At 40.6% G+C, this 14,099-nt stretch overlaps 1 protein-coding gene across 1 annotated transcript in view; it reads left to right on the top strand.

Moving 5' to 3' along the window:
- The first annotated feature begins 2,063 nt into the window (after positions 1-2,063).
- Positions 2,064-14,099, top strand: part of bdnf (brain-derived neurotrophic factor) — a 58,559-nt gene continuing 46,523 nt past the window's right edge. Inside the window, exon 1 of the mRNA XM_031899708.1 lies at positions 2,064-2,290. Coding sequence (XP_031755568.1) covers positions 2,288-2,290 — 3 coding nt within the window. The 5' untranslated portion in view covers positions 2,064-2,287. The remainder of the gene's footprint in view (positions 2,291-14,099) is intronic.

Raw genomic sequence — 14,099 nt, forward strand, 5'->3', positions numbered from 1 at the left:
CAGTGATTAGCCAGCTAAAGAAGTTCCACTGGCACCCAAGTGCTCTATCACCGCAGGACACCCAGTGCTTAGCCAGCTAAAGCAGTTCCACTGGCACCCAAGTGTTCTATTACCGCAGGACACCCAGTGCTTAGGCAGGTAAAGCAGTTCCACTGGTACCCAAGTGCTCTATCACCGCAGGACACCCAGTGCTTAGCCAGCTAAAGCAGTTCCACTGGCACCCAAGTGCTCTATCACTGCAGGGCACTCAGTGCTTAGCTAGCTAAAGCAGTTCCACGGGCACCCAAGTGCTCTATCACCGCAGGACACCTAGTGCGTAGGCACACATGGCATTTTCACCCAGTCCTTAGCCAAGTAAAGCAGTTCCACTGGCACCCAAGTGCTCTATCACTGCAGGACACCCAGTGCTTAGCCAGCTAAAGCAGTTCCACTGGCACCCAAGTGCTCTATCACCGCAGGGCACCCAGTGCTTAACCAGGTAAAGCAGTTCCACTGGCACCCAAGTGCTCTATCACTGCAGGGCACCCAGTGCTTAGCCAGCTAAAGCAGTTCCACTGGCACCCAAGTGCTCTATCACTGCAGGACACCCAGTGCTTAGCCAGCCAAAGCAGTTCCACTGGCACCCAAGTGCTCTATCACTGCAGGGCACCCAGTGCTTAGCCAGCTAAAGAAGTTCCACTGGCACCCAAGTGCTCTATCACCGCAGGACACCCAGTGCTTAGCCAGCTCTATTACCGCAGGACATCCAGTGCGTAGGCACACATGGCATTTTCACTGTTACACAAGTGCTTTGCCACTGCAGGGCACCCAGTGCGTAGGCTCACATGGCATTTTCACTGTCTCACAAGTGCTTTGCCACTGCAGGGTAGGCTGCAGGGTAGGATATTTACATTGACATCAGCCTGCTCAGGCAGGTTAAGCAGCTCCACTGGCACCCAGTGCATAGGTACACATGGCATTTTCACTGATACCCAATTGCGCCACTTTCGCAGGGCACCCAATGTTTAGACACACACGGCACTTCCACTGCTGATCAGGACTCCTACAGACCCATGTAGGAGTCATGATCACTTTCACGCAGAGACAGAACAAACAGCCTCCCACCACCGGTAAATCCGACTCATAAATCAGCTATAAATCTCCCCGGCGGCTGAATTGCCGCAGCGCAGACACGAATCTGCTATGTACAGTCACACGCTAAGTACGCACAGCTCATCGCCAACTGCCCTTCTCTTGTTTAACTTTTCCTATGAATAAAACCGGTGCCATTATACAGGGTTACTAAGGTAAAAACAAACATTTCCAATGACAGTTCTAACTGACGGGAGTCTGCGTCATTGCCCATGGCGATTTTACGCAGCTGCCCAAGACGCAATAACATCTGCCTGGTATATTTGTATGTACCCGCTCGGGCACCATGCAGGCTCATTAACTTGTTGCTGAGCATCTGAAGTGATATTCAGGTATTTTTAGATTCCTACAAAGTACAGGGAGCTGACGTGCAGAATCTAAAGTTCTCCCAGAGGGCAATAAACATTCCATTAAATCAATGCAAAAGGCAAGGATTTACAAACTCTAATGAGAGCAGAGAGACGATTCATGTCCATTGTGTCTTTTGTCAAACGAGAGAGACATCTCAGAGTTCTTTCAAAGCAACTTTCCCTGCAGCTCTTGTGTTTTATAATAACTCGGAGAAGTCAATGCAACAAGTGAAAGGCTTTGCTGCTTCTGCGGTGCACAGAGCCCCGTTGTTAAACACAAATGTGCTCTTACCTGCTAGCTTGCCTTCTCCCCCAGGCTTAGACAGCTGGCAAACCCACAAGCTGAGACCAGGAAACTTGCATATAAAGTCATGCTTTGTAGTTTAATAGAAGACTTCCCCGGAGGAATGGGACTTCCCAATGCTTGCAGTTAATATCTACTAGCTGGGAAGATTTGACATATTAATTATATGCCTGTCCCTCATTGATTAGGAAGTTAAAAAAAAAAATCATAACAAAAACAAAGCTGCCTGAAGTATAAGGCACTGCCTTCATTTATATGTAATTTTTTTTTTTTTTGAGAACAATATCTCTGCCAGTTGCTTTCTGCCTTCTGTAGTCACCAAGGTGGTTGAGAGTTTAAGCTTGCGGATATTAGATTCATAAGTCACACCAAGTGGTGGGCGATTCACTGAGCAAAGCAGAAGTCTTCACATGATGACTTCAAACAAGACGCATTACCTTCCTGCATCTGTTAGAGAGACTGGATTTTAAGACACTTGTGTCTCCAGGACAGGGAAGAAACAATGGTGAGTACCACTCCAGTTTCCTTCTCTTTTTATTCAATAGCAAAGCTCAGCCATGCAATTTTAGGGCATACTTTTTCCCCTTTCTTTTAATTTTTTTTTTTCTTCTATTTTTGCCCCCCACCCCCCCATGATTGAGGGTCTGTTATTCCAAACACAAGTGAGGCCAGAGCAACTGGGCTTCTGTGCAACTTTAATTGAGATGCTATGATTTAAGAGTCTGATTACAGGCTGCATAGGGAGCCAACTTGGAGCTAGGATCTTTATTACTGGTTCTTCACTGCCTGACGCTTGCTGTTTTCTGCTGCTGTTCCTGCTCTCTCTGTGAGAGATTGGATTGAAGAGGCTGGTGGATGCAAGGCAAGGAGGGCAGCAGATTTTTATCAGTTTGGTGGAGACTTCAGGGCAAGGCAGTAGAGTTCCCCCCTTTGCATTCAGGGTGGCTTTGCTTAGCCTTCTTAGGTGGCTATTGGGAAAGGTAATGGCATTTCTAAGCATAAGGGTCTGCACAACATGTGATCAAGCAGGAACGGGACGGGTTTGGCAAGGTAATATTCACGTGACAGAGGGTGGGTATGGGCCAGTGCTGAGCGATATTAAGTGTCACTTTATTACAGGAAATGTGCAGGCTTTGTGTGTATGGTCTGTGTGTTAGTGCTGAGGGCACGGAGGAAGGTTTCAGCACCTCGGACAGAGGCAATGAATAGCAATGAATGGAGCGCTGGTCCCGATCAAGCTCTGCCTTTATTTTCTGCCTGATCCCCCCACACACACGCGTCTCATTGGATTTGCTTCCAGTAGCCACAGGCTCGTCGCATAGCAAGCACAATTCTTCTCCCGATTTGGAGCCTTTTTTTTTTTTGTTCTTTTTTAATTAAATCCTTTGTGGAATAGGCTGTTTTCTGTGTTCATTTTAGGGAAGGCTTTTGTTTCTTGCAGGATCTACCCATTTTGGGGAAGGGGGGGGGGGGTGTTGTTTAAGCTTTAATGAAGGTAAGTAAAATTCAGTCGCCGGGTTGCTGCGATTCTCACTCATTCTGCATCTGAAATCCACGCGCATCAGCTTGCCGATAATTCTGCGTTAATTAGGACTTGTATTGCTGTAAGGCATTAAACAGTCTGGGGCTATGCTTAAACCCTTTGCTTGGTGTGTTATTTGTGTGGGAGAGTACAAGGATATTAATTATTGAAATAACTACCCCCCCCCTTCCATCCCTGAACCAAAACAGCAAAAAGCAAATGCAACCCAGATCTGCCTGCGACAGATTTAGCCTGGGCTTTAAATTGCCCTGCGTAGCATTGTAGCTAATAATATGTAGCCGTGCTGCTAAAAATAAGAGTTGGAAGTCAGCAGATTTTTTTTAGGCAAATAGCAGGTATGCCTGTGGGTCCCAGGCTATTAAAGGGGATTGGCATAATATCATTCTTCATTAAGCTGGGCTGAATAGCACTATGGAGAATGCAGAACAAAGAAAGGGTTACAGAGTGCGAGGGAGAGAGGGGGCGACGGTTAACCCCCTCTGAGCGTTTGGAAGGAACCCCCTACTTAATGGAGTGACGCTCTGGATTAACATTCTAGCCTTTTTTAGAAGATGCTGAACAGGTAAAAAAAAAAAAGCACCAACACCTGGGGACCCGTTAAACCCTTATTTTTAAATCAAAATGCTTGGAGTGGACGTGTTTGTAACCCAACAGTAGCTAATGTCTAGTATTGATCTGGGCATACCAGGGAGGCTGTTTAAGAAACTGGCTGATACCCAGCCTGGTTTTACTTTGCCTTTGTCTCGGAACAGACGCACCGGCAGAGACACATTACCGTGTTAAAGCCATTTTATTATATAATTGTGTCGGCTGGGTATTTTCGTTATATAATAAACAGTTTGCCAGAGAAAGGGGGGTGCCTGTTGCGGCTCTCTCTTCTATTCACCCTGGGGGTACCCCACTCTTTATCTGCAGTTCGAATCTGTCAATTCACTCGCTGTTTTTTGCTGCTGATAGCCAGATAATCCCCCCTCCATGTTCTCCCCTTGCTATCTCTCTATCTCTTCCAATCTCCCCTCCTTCAATTCCCAGGCTCTTCCCATCCCCATCATTAATCTTCCTACATATCTAATAGGGGAGAGGAAAAACCCTCCTGCATAAAGATCGCACGAGACCTTTAACGACAAGATGTTATCGCTATACATAAAAAGAGCTTGCACCTTATATAACAGATCGTAAAAGGCAAAGGCACCAGGGCGTGTGTGTCTCTGTGTGTGAGTGTGTGTGAGACAGAGAGCTATACACATATAATGAGACGGACGGACGGTGGGGGGGGAGAGAGGAGAGTTGGGGGGGAGATTTTTATCTTTGTAAACCTGTTTTAAGTGGAGAATGGATGGAGCACAAATTGTTCTTAGATCGACCTGTTTTTTCCCAGCTCCTGGAGGGTTCTCCCCCCCCCCATCAATCTGATGAAATTTCCAAACATGTTGCAAAGGAACTCCAACCACCAGCAACCCAGCCACCCACCTTTCCAGATGGTGCGTCTCTAAATATGGATCTGGAAGGCTGGATCGCTCCTACTGGAGTGGAGGCTGATTAGAGGAGAGCAATTAAAGGCACATTGTCTCTATTACCCCTGCTAGTAGCAACTCAGCACCGACAAGCGGCACGGGGCGATTAAGTCGCATTTAGTAATCTCGTTTCAATCAAGGTAAATATTAGAACGCTCTGCTCAGGCAAGGGTGGGAAAAAAAATCAGCTGTCATTGAACCGGTGACTTCCCTGGCACCAAATTACAGTTGCTAAGGATCCCTGATAATAAACCCAAGCATTAACCCCTTCAGTGCTGGAAAAGCTCACATCCCGTTGCTCAGCACAAAGCTCCAGCAGCTTTGTAATCTAGTAAAGGGGGGGGGGTGTCAATGAAATGATTCCTTTTTGCTCTACCTGCCAATTTGTCTGACAGCTCAAGTGCACCAAATTACACCCACGTTTCAGCACAGGATCATTTGTAACAGAAGGGGATGATTATAGGCTAGGGAAATCTGTAATTTGCTAAAGCGCCGAAGTAGCAATTTGTTTAGTTTTTTTATATTATTTATTAATTTAGCTTATGAGCCTGCAATTTACTACACGGGCGGAGGGACGCGCTTACTATAATAATTACGAGTTGGAATTAATGCACGCATGAACGTAGATATTAAGGTGTGTAATATCGTTATACAGTCTCACGTCTCGTTTAATAATTCGATACTTTTATCGTCGCCGTCTGAAACGGTTAAAATTCAGCTCCGGAACGCCTCGAAAATTTCCTTCGTATTTAATGCAGATTTTTCTTTCTTTTTATTTTTACCAAATAACAATGAAATAATGAATTAAAGGCAAACTAAAACAACTGAGAATTAGACTGACGCAAAGAGCTTGTTATCTAGGTAAGGAACGCCCGCAGCAGCAGTCCCCTTCCCGGCGCCACCCCCTTCCGCACAGAAGCTGAGTCTGACTGACGTCACGGGGAGTAGCAGTGAATCGGTTCAGTTTGGGGATTCCCAAAGTCCTCTGCTGAATACACAATCGTCTGCACTCTCTGCTTAAAACATAAAGTTCAATAAGACTGGGATTCCTGTGGGGCTTTGGTTCCCTTATAAATAGAGATGTCTAGATGTTCTCCTATAGATTCCTACCGGCAGTGTGTGGTGTGGGCAGTTCATAACAGAAACCAGGTTATTCGAGAATTATTTTCATTGGGGGCAGCACATCTGCATTCTTCTTTATTTTTCCCACAGAAGCTGCACTCCCGGATCCTATTAGTAAGGGCAATTTTAGAATTTGGGGAGGTGACAGCAGTTTCGACTTTTTTTTCTTTTATAATAAAATCATGGGACTGATCAGTGCACATATTTGAAGCTGCAGAAAGTAACGTATTACATTCAGTACCTGGGAAATAGAAAGGCGACGGATAAACAGACAAAATAAAGACACATCGGAGGTGCATAGATAAATAAATAGGTGATAGATGGGTGGATTGAAGACAGACAGAGAGGTAGACAAACAGATAAGTCGACAGATGACTAGATACATATAGACTTGGGTGGTGGACAGATAGATAAATAGATGGTAAGGATGCATTATTATTTAAAGTTTATTCACATTTAGGTAAATCCCAAAGCAAATCATTATTTTAAACAGATGTCATCCTCAATAGATATATGATTTATTGATTGATATATAGATAGATACATATATAATAGATATATGATCGATAGATAGATAGATAGATGATTGATAGATAGATAGATAATAGACAGACAGATAGGGAAAATGTAGACAGACATATATGGGTAGATAGATAGATGATAGATAGATAGATAGATGATAGATAGATTGATTGATATATAGATAGATGATAGATAGATAGATAGATGATTGATAGATAGATAGATAATAGACAGACAGATAGGGAAAATGTAGACAGACATATATGGGTAGATAGATAGATGATAGATAGACAGATAGATGATAGATAGATAGATAGATAGATATATAGAGAGATAGATAGATAGATAGATAGATAGATAGATAGATAGATAGATAGATAGATAGATATAGATAGCTAGATGATAGATAGATAGATAGATAGATAGATAGATAGATAGATAGATAGATAGATAGATAGATAGATAGAGAGATAGATAGATGATAGATAAGAAGATAGACTGACATGGGTTAGAAGATATAGCTAATATTTGAATACTGACTGCATCTTTAGAAAAAACAGTTTTCACCAACAGTAGCTGATAGTTAGATGTAGAGAGAGATGAACAGATATATACAAATATATAATAATATATATTTATACATATATAATTATATATGTACCATAGAAATGATTCTTAATTTGTGATTGATCTGCCTAGAGTCTGTAAGAGGAGTAACACTAATAATAAGTATTTGCTGATAACCAATCAAGCATCAGGTTGGGTTAAAAACAAGTTTTTAGTATCCTAATGGTGCTCCAAATGACTAAAAGATCATTTATCCATAGCAGCCCACATCCCAAGCAGCCTAGATAATAGATTGCATCCCTATACATATAATATATATATGTGCAATAAAACCAATGTTCTGCATCCGCTCAGCGGCTCCTCACCAGCGCAGCTAAAATATGCAGAAAACATCTGTTTGACTTTCAGACATCTGTTTTATTACTGAAAATAACTGAAATCTCAGTGGAATAAAAAAAAACTAATTAGCATTGGAACAGGTATAGGACCCGATATCCAGAATTCTCAGGACATGGGGGTTTCTGGATTTTGCAAAATGTAGACCTCGATACCTTAAGTCTACTGAAAATAATGTTAAATAAACTCAATAGGGTTGGTCTGCCCCAATAAGGGGTAATTATATCTTAGTTGGGATCAAGTACAGGTACTGTTTTATTATTACAGAGAAAAGGGAATCATTTAACCATTAAATAAACCCAATAGGGCTGTTCTGCCCCAATAAGGGGTAATTATATCTTAGTTGGGATCAAGTACAGGTACTGTTTTATTATTACAGAGAAAAGGGAATCATTTAACCATTAAATAAACCCAATAGGGCTATTCTGCCCCCAATAAGGGGTAATTATATCTTAGTTGGGATCAAGTACAGGTACTGTTTTATTATTACAGAGAAAAGGGAATCATTTAACCATTAAATAAACCCAATAGGACTGTTCTGCCCCCAATAAGGGGTAATTATATCTTAGTTGGGATCAAGTACAGGTACTGTTTTATTATTACAGAGAAAAGGGAATCATTTAACCATTAAATAAACCCAATAGGGCTGTTCTGTCCCAATAAGGGGTAATTATATCTTAGTTGGGATCAAGTACAGGTACTGTTTTATTATTACAGAGAAAAGGGAATCATTTAACCATTAAATAAACCCAATAGGGCTGTTCTGCCCCAATAAGGGGTAATTATATCTTAGTTGGGATCAAGTACATGTACTGTTTTATTATTACAGAGAAAAGGGAATCATTTAACCATTAAATAAACCCAATAGGGCTGTTCTGCCCCAATAAGGGGTAATTATATCTTAGTTGGGATCAAGTACAGGTACTGTTTTATTATTACAGAGAAAAGGGAATCATTTAACCATTAAATAAACCCAATAGGGCTGTTCTGCCCCAATAAGGGGTAATTATATCTTAGTTGGGATCAAGTACAGGTACTGTTTTATTATTACAGAGAGAAGGGAATCATTTAACCATTAAATAAACCCAATAGGGCTGTTCTGCCCCCAATAAGGGGTAATTATATCTTAGTTGGGATCAAGTACAAGTACTGTTTTATTATTACAGAGAAAAGGGAAACCAAGTATCTGTTTTGTATATGAGCTTGTAACACCACAAATCTTATAGCTGCAGGAAAGCAACACCCATAGGGTGGCAAGTCTCTTTATGACTCTCTTTATGATAGATTATATCTAACTTAATATAGTATGTCCTTTTTATCTGTGTGATCTAGTCAGTCCCTACCTGGTCTGGACTGGGAGTAAAAATAGACCCTGGCATTTCAAGTACACAGAGGCTCCAATACTGTCTCACTTTAATCTTCTATGTGGTTGCTGGGGTCAGGGCCCTCTGGCAACCAGAAAGCATATTTATTCAGAATCCTTTTGTATTCAGCTGATGTTTAAACCATTGCCGCGTTGCTAGGATAATTCTGACCCTAGCAATGGGAAAAAAAGAGTTCTAATTCCAAGCTGGACTGTCACAAAACAAAGTTTAATATAAATCAAAAACACAAAAAAATAGTGTAAACTAAAAATGCATTAAAGTTTTTTTTATACTTGCTCTATTTGTCATTGAGTAAAATAAAGCAAAGCTTCCATAATTGTCATGGTACTTTGGCTGTATCTCAGTAGAAAAGGCAAAATGGTATACAGATATGTGGAAATATGTTTCAAGGCAAAAGGGAAATAAACCCAAAATAATTCCCACTTGGAAATATATATCAGCTGTAATTATTGACTGCTTTTACAGATATTAAAGTAATTATGGGAATTTTTTAATCAATATTTATAAAATGACATTCTGTTCTATGGAGTGTTAGAGCTCAGAGTTAGCACTGAGCTTTAAAACGGCACTGATTCCCTAAACCCTTTAATGCAATTATTGTTAATCTTAGTCAGTTCAGTGTTAAAGCTCAGTGCTGATTCTTTAACACTTACAGAATGTACAGTTGGGTGTTAGAGCTCCGTGTCAGCACTAAGCTTTAACACCGCACTGAATCGCTAAACCCTGAAATAGAAAATTGCATTAAAGCTAACACAATGCACAGTAGTGGGGGCTTAGCAATAAGGAAAAGGGCTTCTTAAATCTGAATGGACTGATAACTGCTTGTTATAACATACAGATCCTTCATAAAACAGCCCCTAAGTGGTAGAGTTATCAACATCCAAGTTTGGCTTTTTGCTGCAATTCAGGATTTTCACGGTAAAAATCATGTATTCCAATTCAAGTTTGCAAAACTCTAATTTCTGAGATTTATTAAATGCAAAAAAACCCTAAAAAACTCAATTTTCTTCAAATGTTTTTATAGCGATTCAAGTTTTGTTTTTTTTAAAAACTTTGTTGAGTTTTGGACTTTTAAAAACTAGAATTTTTTCCAATGGAACAATTAAGACCTATAAAATATTCTTCTGTGCCCAATTTATGAATCACTTCCCGAAGCAAATTGTTTGCTCAATACCCTGACATTGCTTAATGACTCCCATCAATTATTATTGTGATTTAAGCATGTGTTTTCATTATAATAGTGGTTTCTGTGCTCTATTTTTTGTTAATTGTGCTTTGTGTGGTTAATCTCAAGCAATTTCATTGAATCACTAGAACATTGTTTGAAATGACTGATTTCTGCTCTCACGTCCAAACTTTACCCCATAAATCACGGCTGTGTGTTTATAGTGATTTCTGCAAAAATCCATAACAGACAAATCTTCAGAAATCAAATACTGATAAAAAGGAATAAAATAGAGCAAATACAAAATACTTATAGACAGCAACAAGAACCCCTCTGCACTCACCCATTATCAATATATATAGGACATTAAGACATTCTGTGCATTAAGCTACCAAGATATGCCCTCCCCTTTAGGCAAAACAGGGATTGTTTGTCCATATATTGCAATATATTCAAGCCGACCAACTACGTCACAGTCATCCCCGGTCTGGCCAGTCCTATACTCCTACATTTATCTGATTCATTAAGAATGCTACTGCTTCAATATACATTTAACAAAGGGATTTTTACCTGCAACTTGCTTGCTTTCAAGGTTAAATGTTGCCCTTTTATTGGCTCCACTGGGATCCCCTGACTGTAGCTGGGAAGGGTGGGAGCTACAACATGGAGCTACTCCTGTATAAATTATAGCAAAAAAAGGGGGAAATTGTGCTCAACCACTACATTTTAAACCATTAGGCGGGAGTGCAATAAGGTTGCAAAGGACATTTCTCCAGTCATATTCCTTAGCGCCCAAAGATTAAGAGCAAGTAAAATGCCGGTAAAATGCTTTCCATAACGGCAATTCAGAATCTTAGTCATATCAGTGCTGTAAGCTTTTTATTTCAGTCATCACAGTCTCATTTAGAGATGAGTCAAAAAGTCGAAGTGACGTGCTGTCTCCACCATTAGCACTGCATTAGTCTAATGGCACGCTCTGACGGCAGAGAAACGCCCAGCGCCACACCCATGCTGCCTCCTGTCATTGAGTGACATGAGTGATAGGCGTTGCTCTGGACATCAGAGCATTATTTGGGATGGAACCATCTTACGAGTGGCGACAGGCGGTCTCCATTCATGTCAATGACAGGAGAAGGCACAGAAGGTGTTGCCCATTTCTCCACCGGCTGAAATAGACTGCTATGTGCGCCCAGGCTATGTGGGCTGTTAGCCTTCCATGGTCACGTTCCCTGCTGGAGTCGCAGAGCTCTCTGACTTGGGGGAAGCGTATTGACTTCCTAAAATCTGAGATCACCTCCTCGTGCTGTGCACCTCCCTTAATATGAAAGACTTAAAGGCTAATGGCCCACATGGTGTTTTCTTTGCCAGCGGAAAAATGCTGTGTGCCGTGACAGATGGATTCCATTCCTGCCAATATGCACGTATGTGGGGGCAAAATAGGCATTTTCCTTGCCAGTGTTTTTCCATGTACAGGTACAGAATCCCTTATCTGGAACCAGTTATCCAGAAAGTTCTGAATTCTGGAAAGGCCATCTCCCATAGACTCCATTATAAGCATTATTATCTAATTTTAAACAATTATTTCCTTTTTCTCTGTAATAATAAAACAGAACCTTGTACTTGATCCAAACTAAGATATAATTACCCCTTATTGGGGGCAGAACAGCCCTATTGGGTTTATTTAATGGTTAAATGATTCCCTTTTCTCTGTAATAATAAAACAGTACTTGTACTTGATCCCAACTAAGATATAATTACCCCTTATTGGGGCAGAACAGCCCTATTGGGTTTATTTAATGGTTAATTGATTCCCTTTTCTCTGTAATAATAAAACAGTACCTGTACTTGATCCCAACTAAGATATAATTACCCCTTATTGGGGGCAGAACAGCCCTATTGGGTTTATTTAATGGTTAAATGATTCCCTTTTCTCTGTAATAATAAAACAGTACCTGTACTTGATCCCAACTAAGATATAATTACCCCTTATTGGGGGCAGAACAGTCCTATTGGGTTTATTTAATGGTTAAATGATTCCCTTTTCTCTGTAATAATAAAACAGTACCTGTACTTGATCCCAACTAAGATATAATTACCCCTTATTGGGGGCAGAACAGCCCTATTGGGTTTATTTAATGGTTAAATGATTCCCTTTTCTCTGTAATAATAAAACAGTACCTGTACTTGATCCCAACTAAGATATAATTACCCCTTATTGGGGGCAGAACAGCCCTATTGGGTTTATTTAATGGTTAAATGATTCCTTTTTCTCTGTAATAATAAAACAGTACCTGTACTTGATCCAAACTAAGATATGATAAATCCTTATTGGAGACAAAACAACCGTATTAGGTTTATTCCATATTTAAACAATTTTCAGCAGACGGAAAGATCCCTTATCTGGAAAACCCCAGGTCCCGAGCATTCTGGATAACAGGTCCCATACCTGTACCATACGCCAGAGGGTTTCTGGACAACTTACTACATCGATTTTACCACTCTGATATGGTTAATTGTTTGCTGCAGTGACATTCAAGTAATAAATGATGACATTATCTCTGCAATTAATTTAGTTGCCATTCACTGAACCCTTCTGTCTTTCGGGATATTGCAAGCAATTTTTCAAAACTGTTGGCCGGCATTTCTCCAGTGCCTAATCGGAACAATACTATGTTAAAGGGGTGGTTCACATTTACAATAATTTAGTACATTACAGAACGGCCAATTCTTAGCAACTTTTCAAATAGTGTGCATTATTTATTTAGTATAGTTTGGCAATTATTTGCCCTTTTTTGACTCTTTCCAACTTTCAAATGGGGGTCACTGACCACGGCAGCCAAAAACTATTGTTCTGTGAGGCAATTTTTTTGTTATTGTTACTTTTTGATTACTTACTTTTCTATTTGTCTTCTCCTATTCATCTACCAGTATCTCATTTAAACCAGTCTCTCATTCAAACTACTCTATAATTGCTAAGGTAATTTGAACCCTAGCAACAGACAACTGCTGAAATTCCAAACTGGAGAGCTGCTGAACAAACAGTGACAATTAATTAAAAAAAAAACAACACAAATAATAAAAACCAAAGACCAATTGCAAACTGTCTACACCACATAAAAAATCATTATTGTCAAATATTAAGGCGTGTCCTATGTTTGCTTATTTCTCAGAGGAGAGGGATCTCACACCATGCATAGATGTTGGGCATGGGCGACCAATGGGGAAAAATAAAATTTGGACAAGGTGAAGACCACGGCGTTGGTGGACTGTCCTTAACACCTGCCATAGGGCACAGAGGGTTGTTCAGTTTCAATGTCCAAATCCAAAATAGTAAAAAGGCCACAGTAAAAGCTACTTTTTAAACCTCTTAAGTCATTCCTTCTCCTCTCTTCTTTTTTTTGCAATGGCAAACAGACTCAGCATATCCCAAATCTAACATACTGTATCTTTGTATACTTTGTGTCTTACAATTAGCCTACAGCTAAGATTAATATAAAACTACAATACCCAGCATGCAATTATAGACAGAAGAGCCCTTTTCTATTCCTATTTGCTGAACCTGAAGCAGCAGAACTACTATAACCTGCAGGGACTGGGCACAGAGGGAAGGGAAACATCCAAGAGACTGGAGGGGGGGGCACAGGGCTTGGGTAGTGATTATACGCTGTAAAAAGGCATATTTTCCCATATATACTTTTATTTTTCAGACATTTTTTTCATTGTGCGTATTGGGCTATTTTTGGGCTGTGCAGTAATAGACTGACAGGAGACACAGCCAATATGAGTTAAGCTTGCTGCCAGTACTATGTGCGACATCTTATAAGGAAGTAAAAAAGCAACTGTAGAGTTTATAGGGGTCACTGACCCCCCCCCCAGCACAGGGTCTGTGCAGTGATAGACTGACAAGAGGCAGAGCCAATAGGAGTTAAGCTTGCTGCCAGTACTATGTGTGACATCTTATAAGGAAGTAAAAAAGCAACTGTAGAGTTTATAGGGGTCACTGACCCCCCCCCCTTCCCCAGCATAGGGTCTGTGCAGAAGTGAAGGATCAGCAGAGGGATTATTCTGAGGTGAATATCTCTTCAGCTGCACATTTTTGT

Source organism: Xenopus tropicalis, chromosome 4 (genome assembly GCF_000004195.4).
Source record: "Xenopus tropicalis strain Nigerian chromosome 4, UCB_Xtro_10.0, whole genome shotgun sequence".
NCBI classification, from domain to species: Eukaryota; Metazoa; Chordata; class Amphibia; order Anura; family Pipidae; genus Xenopus; species Xenopus tropicalis.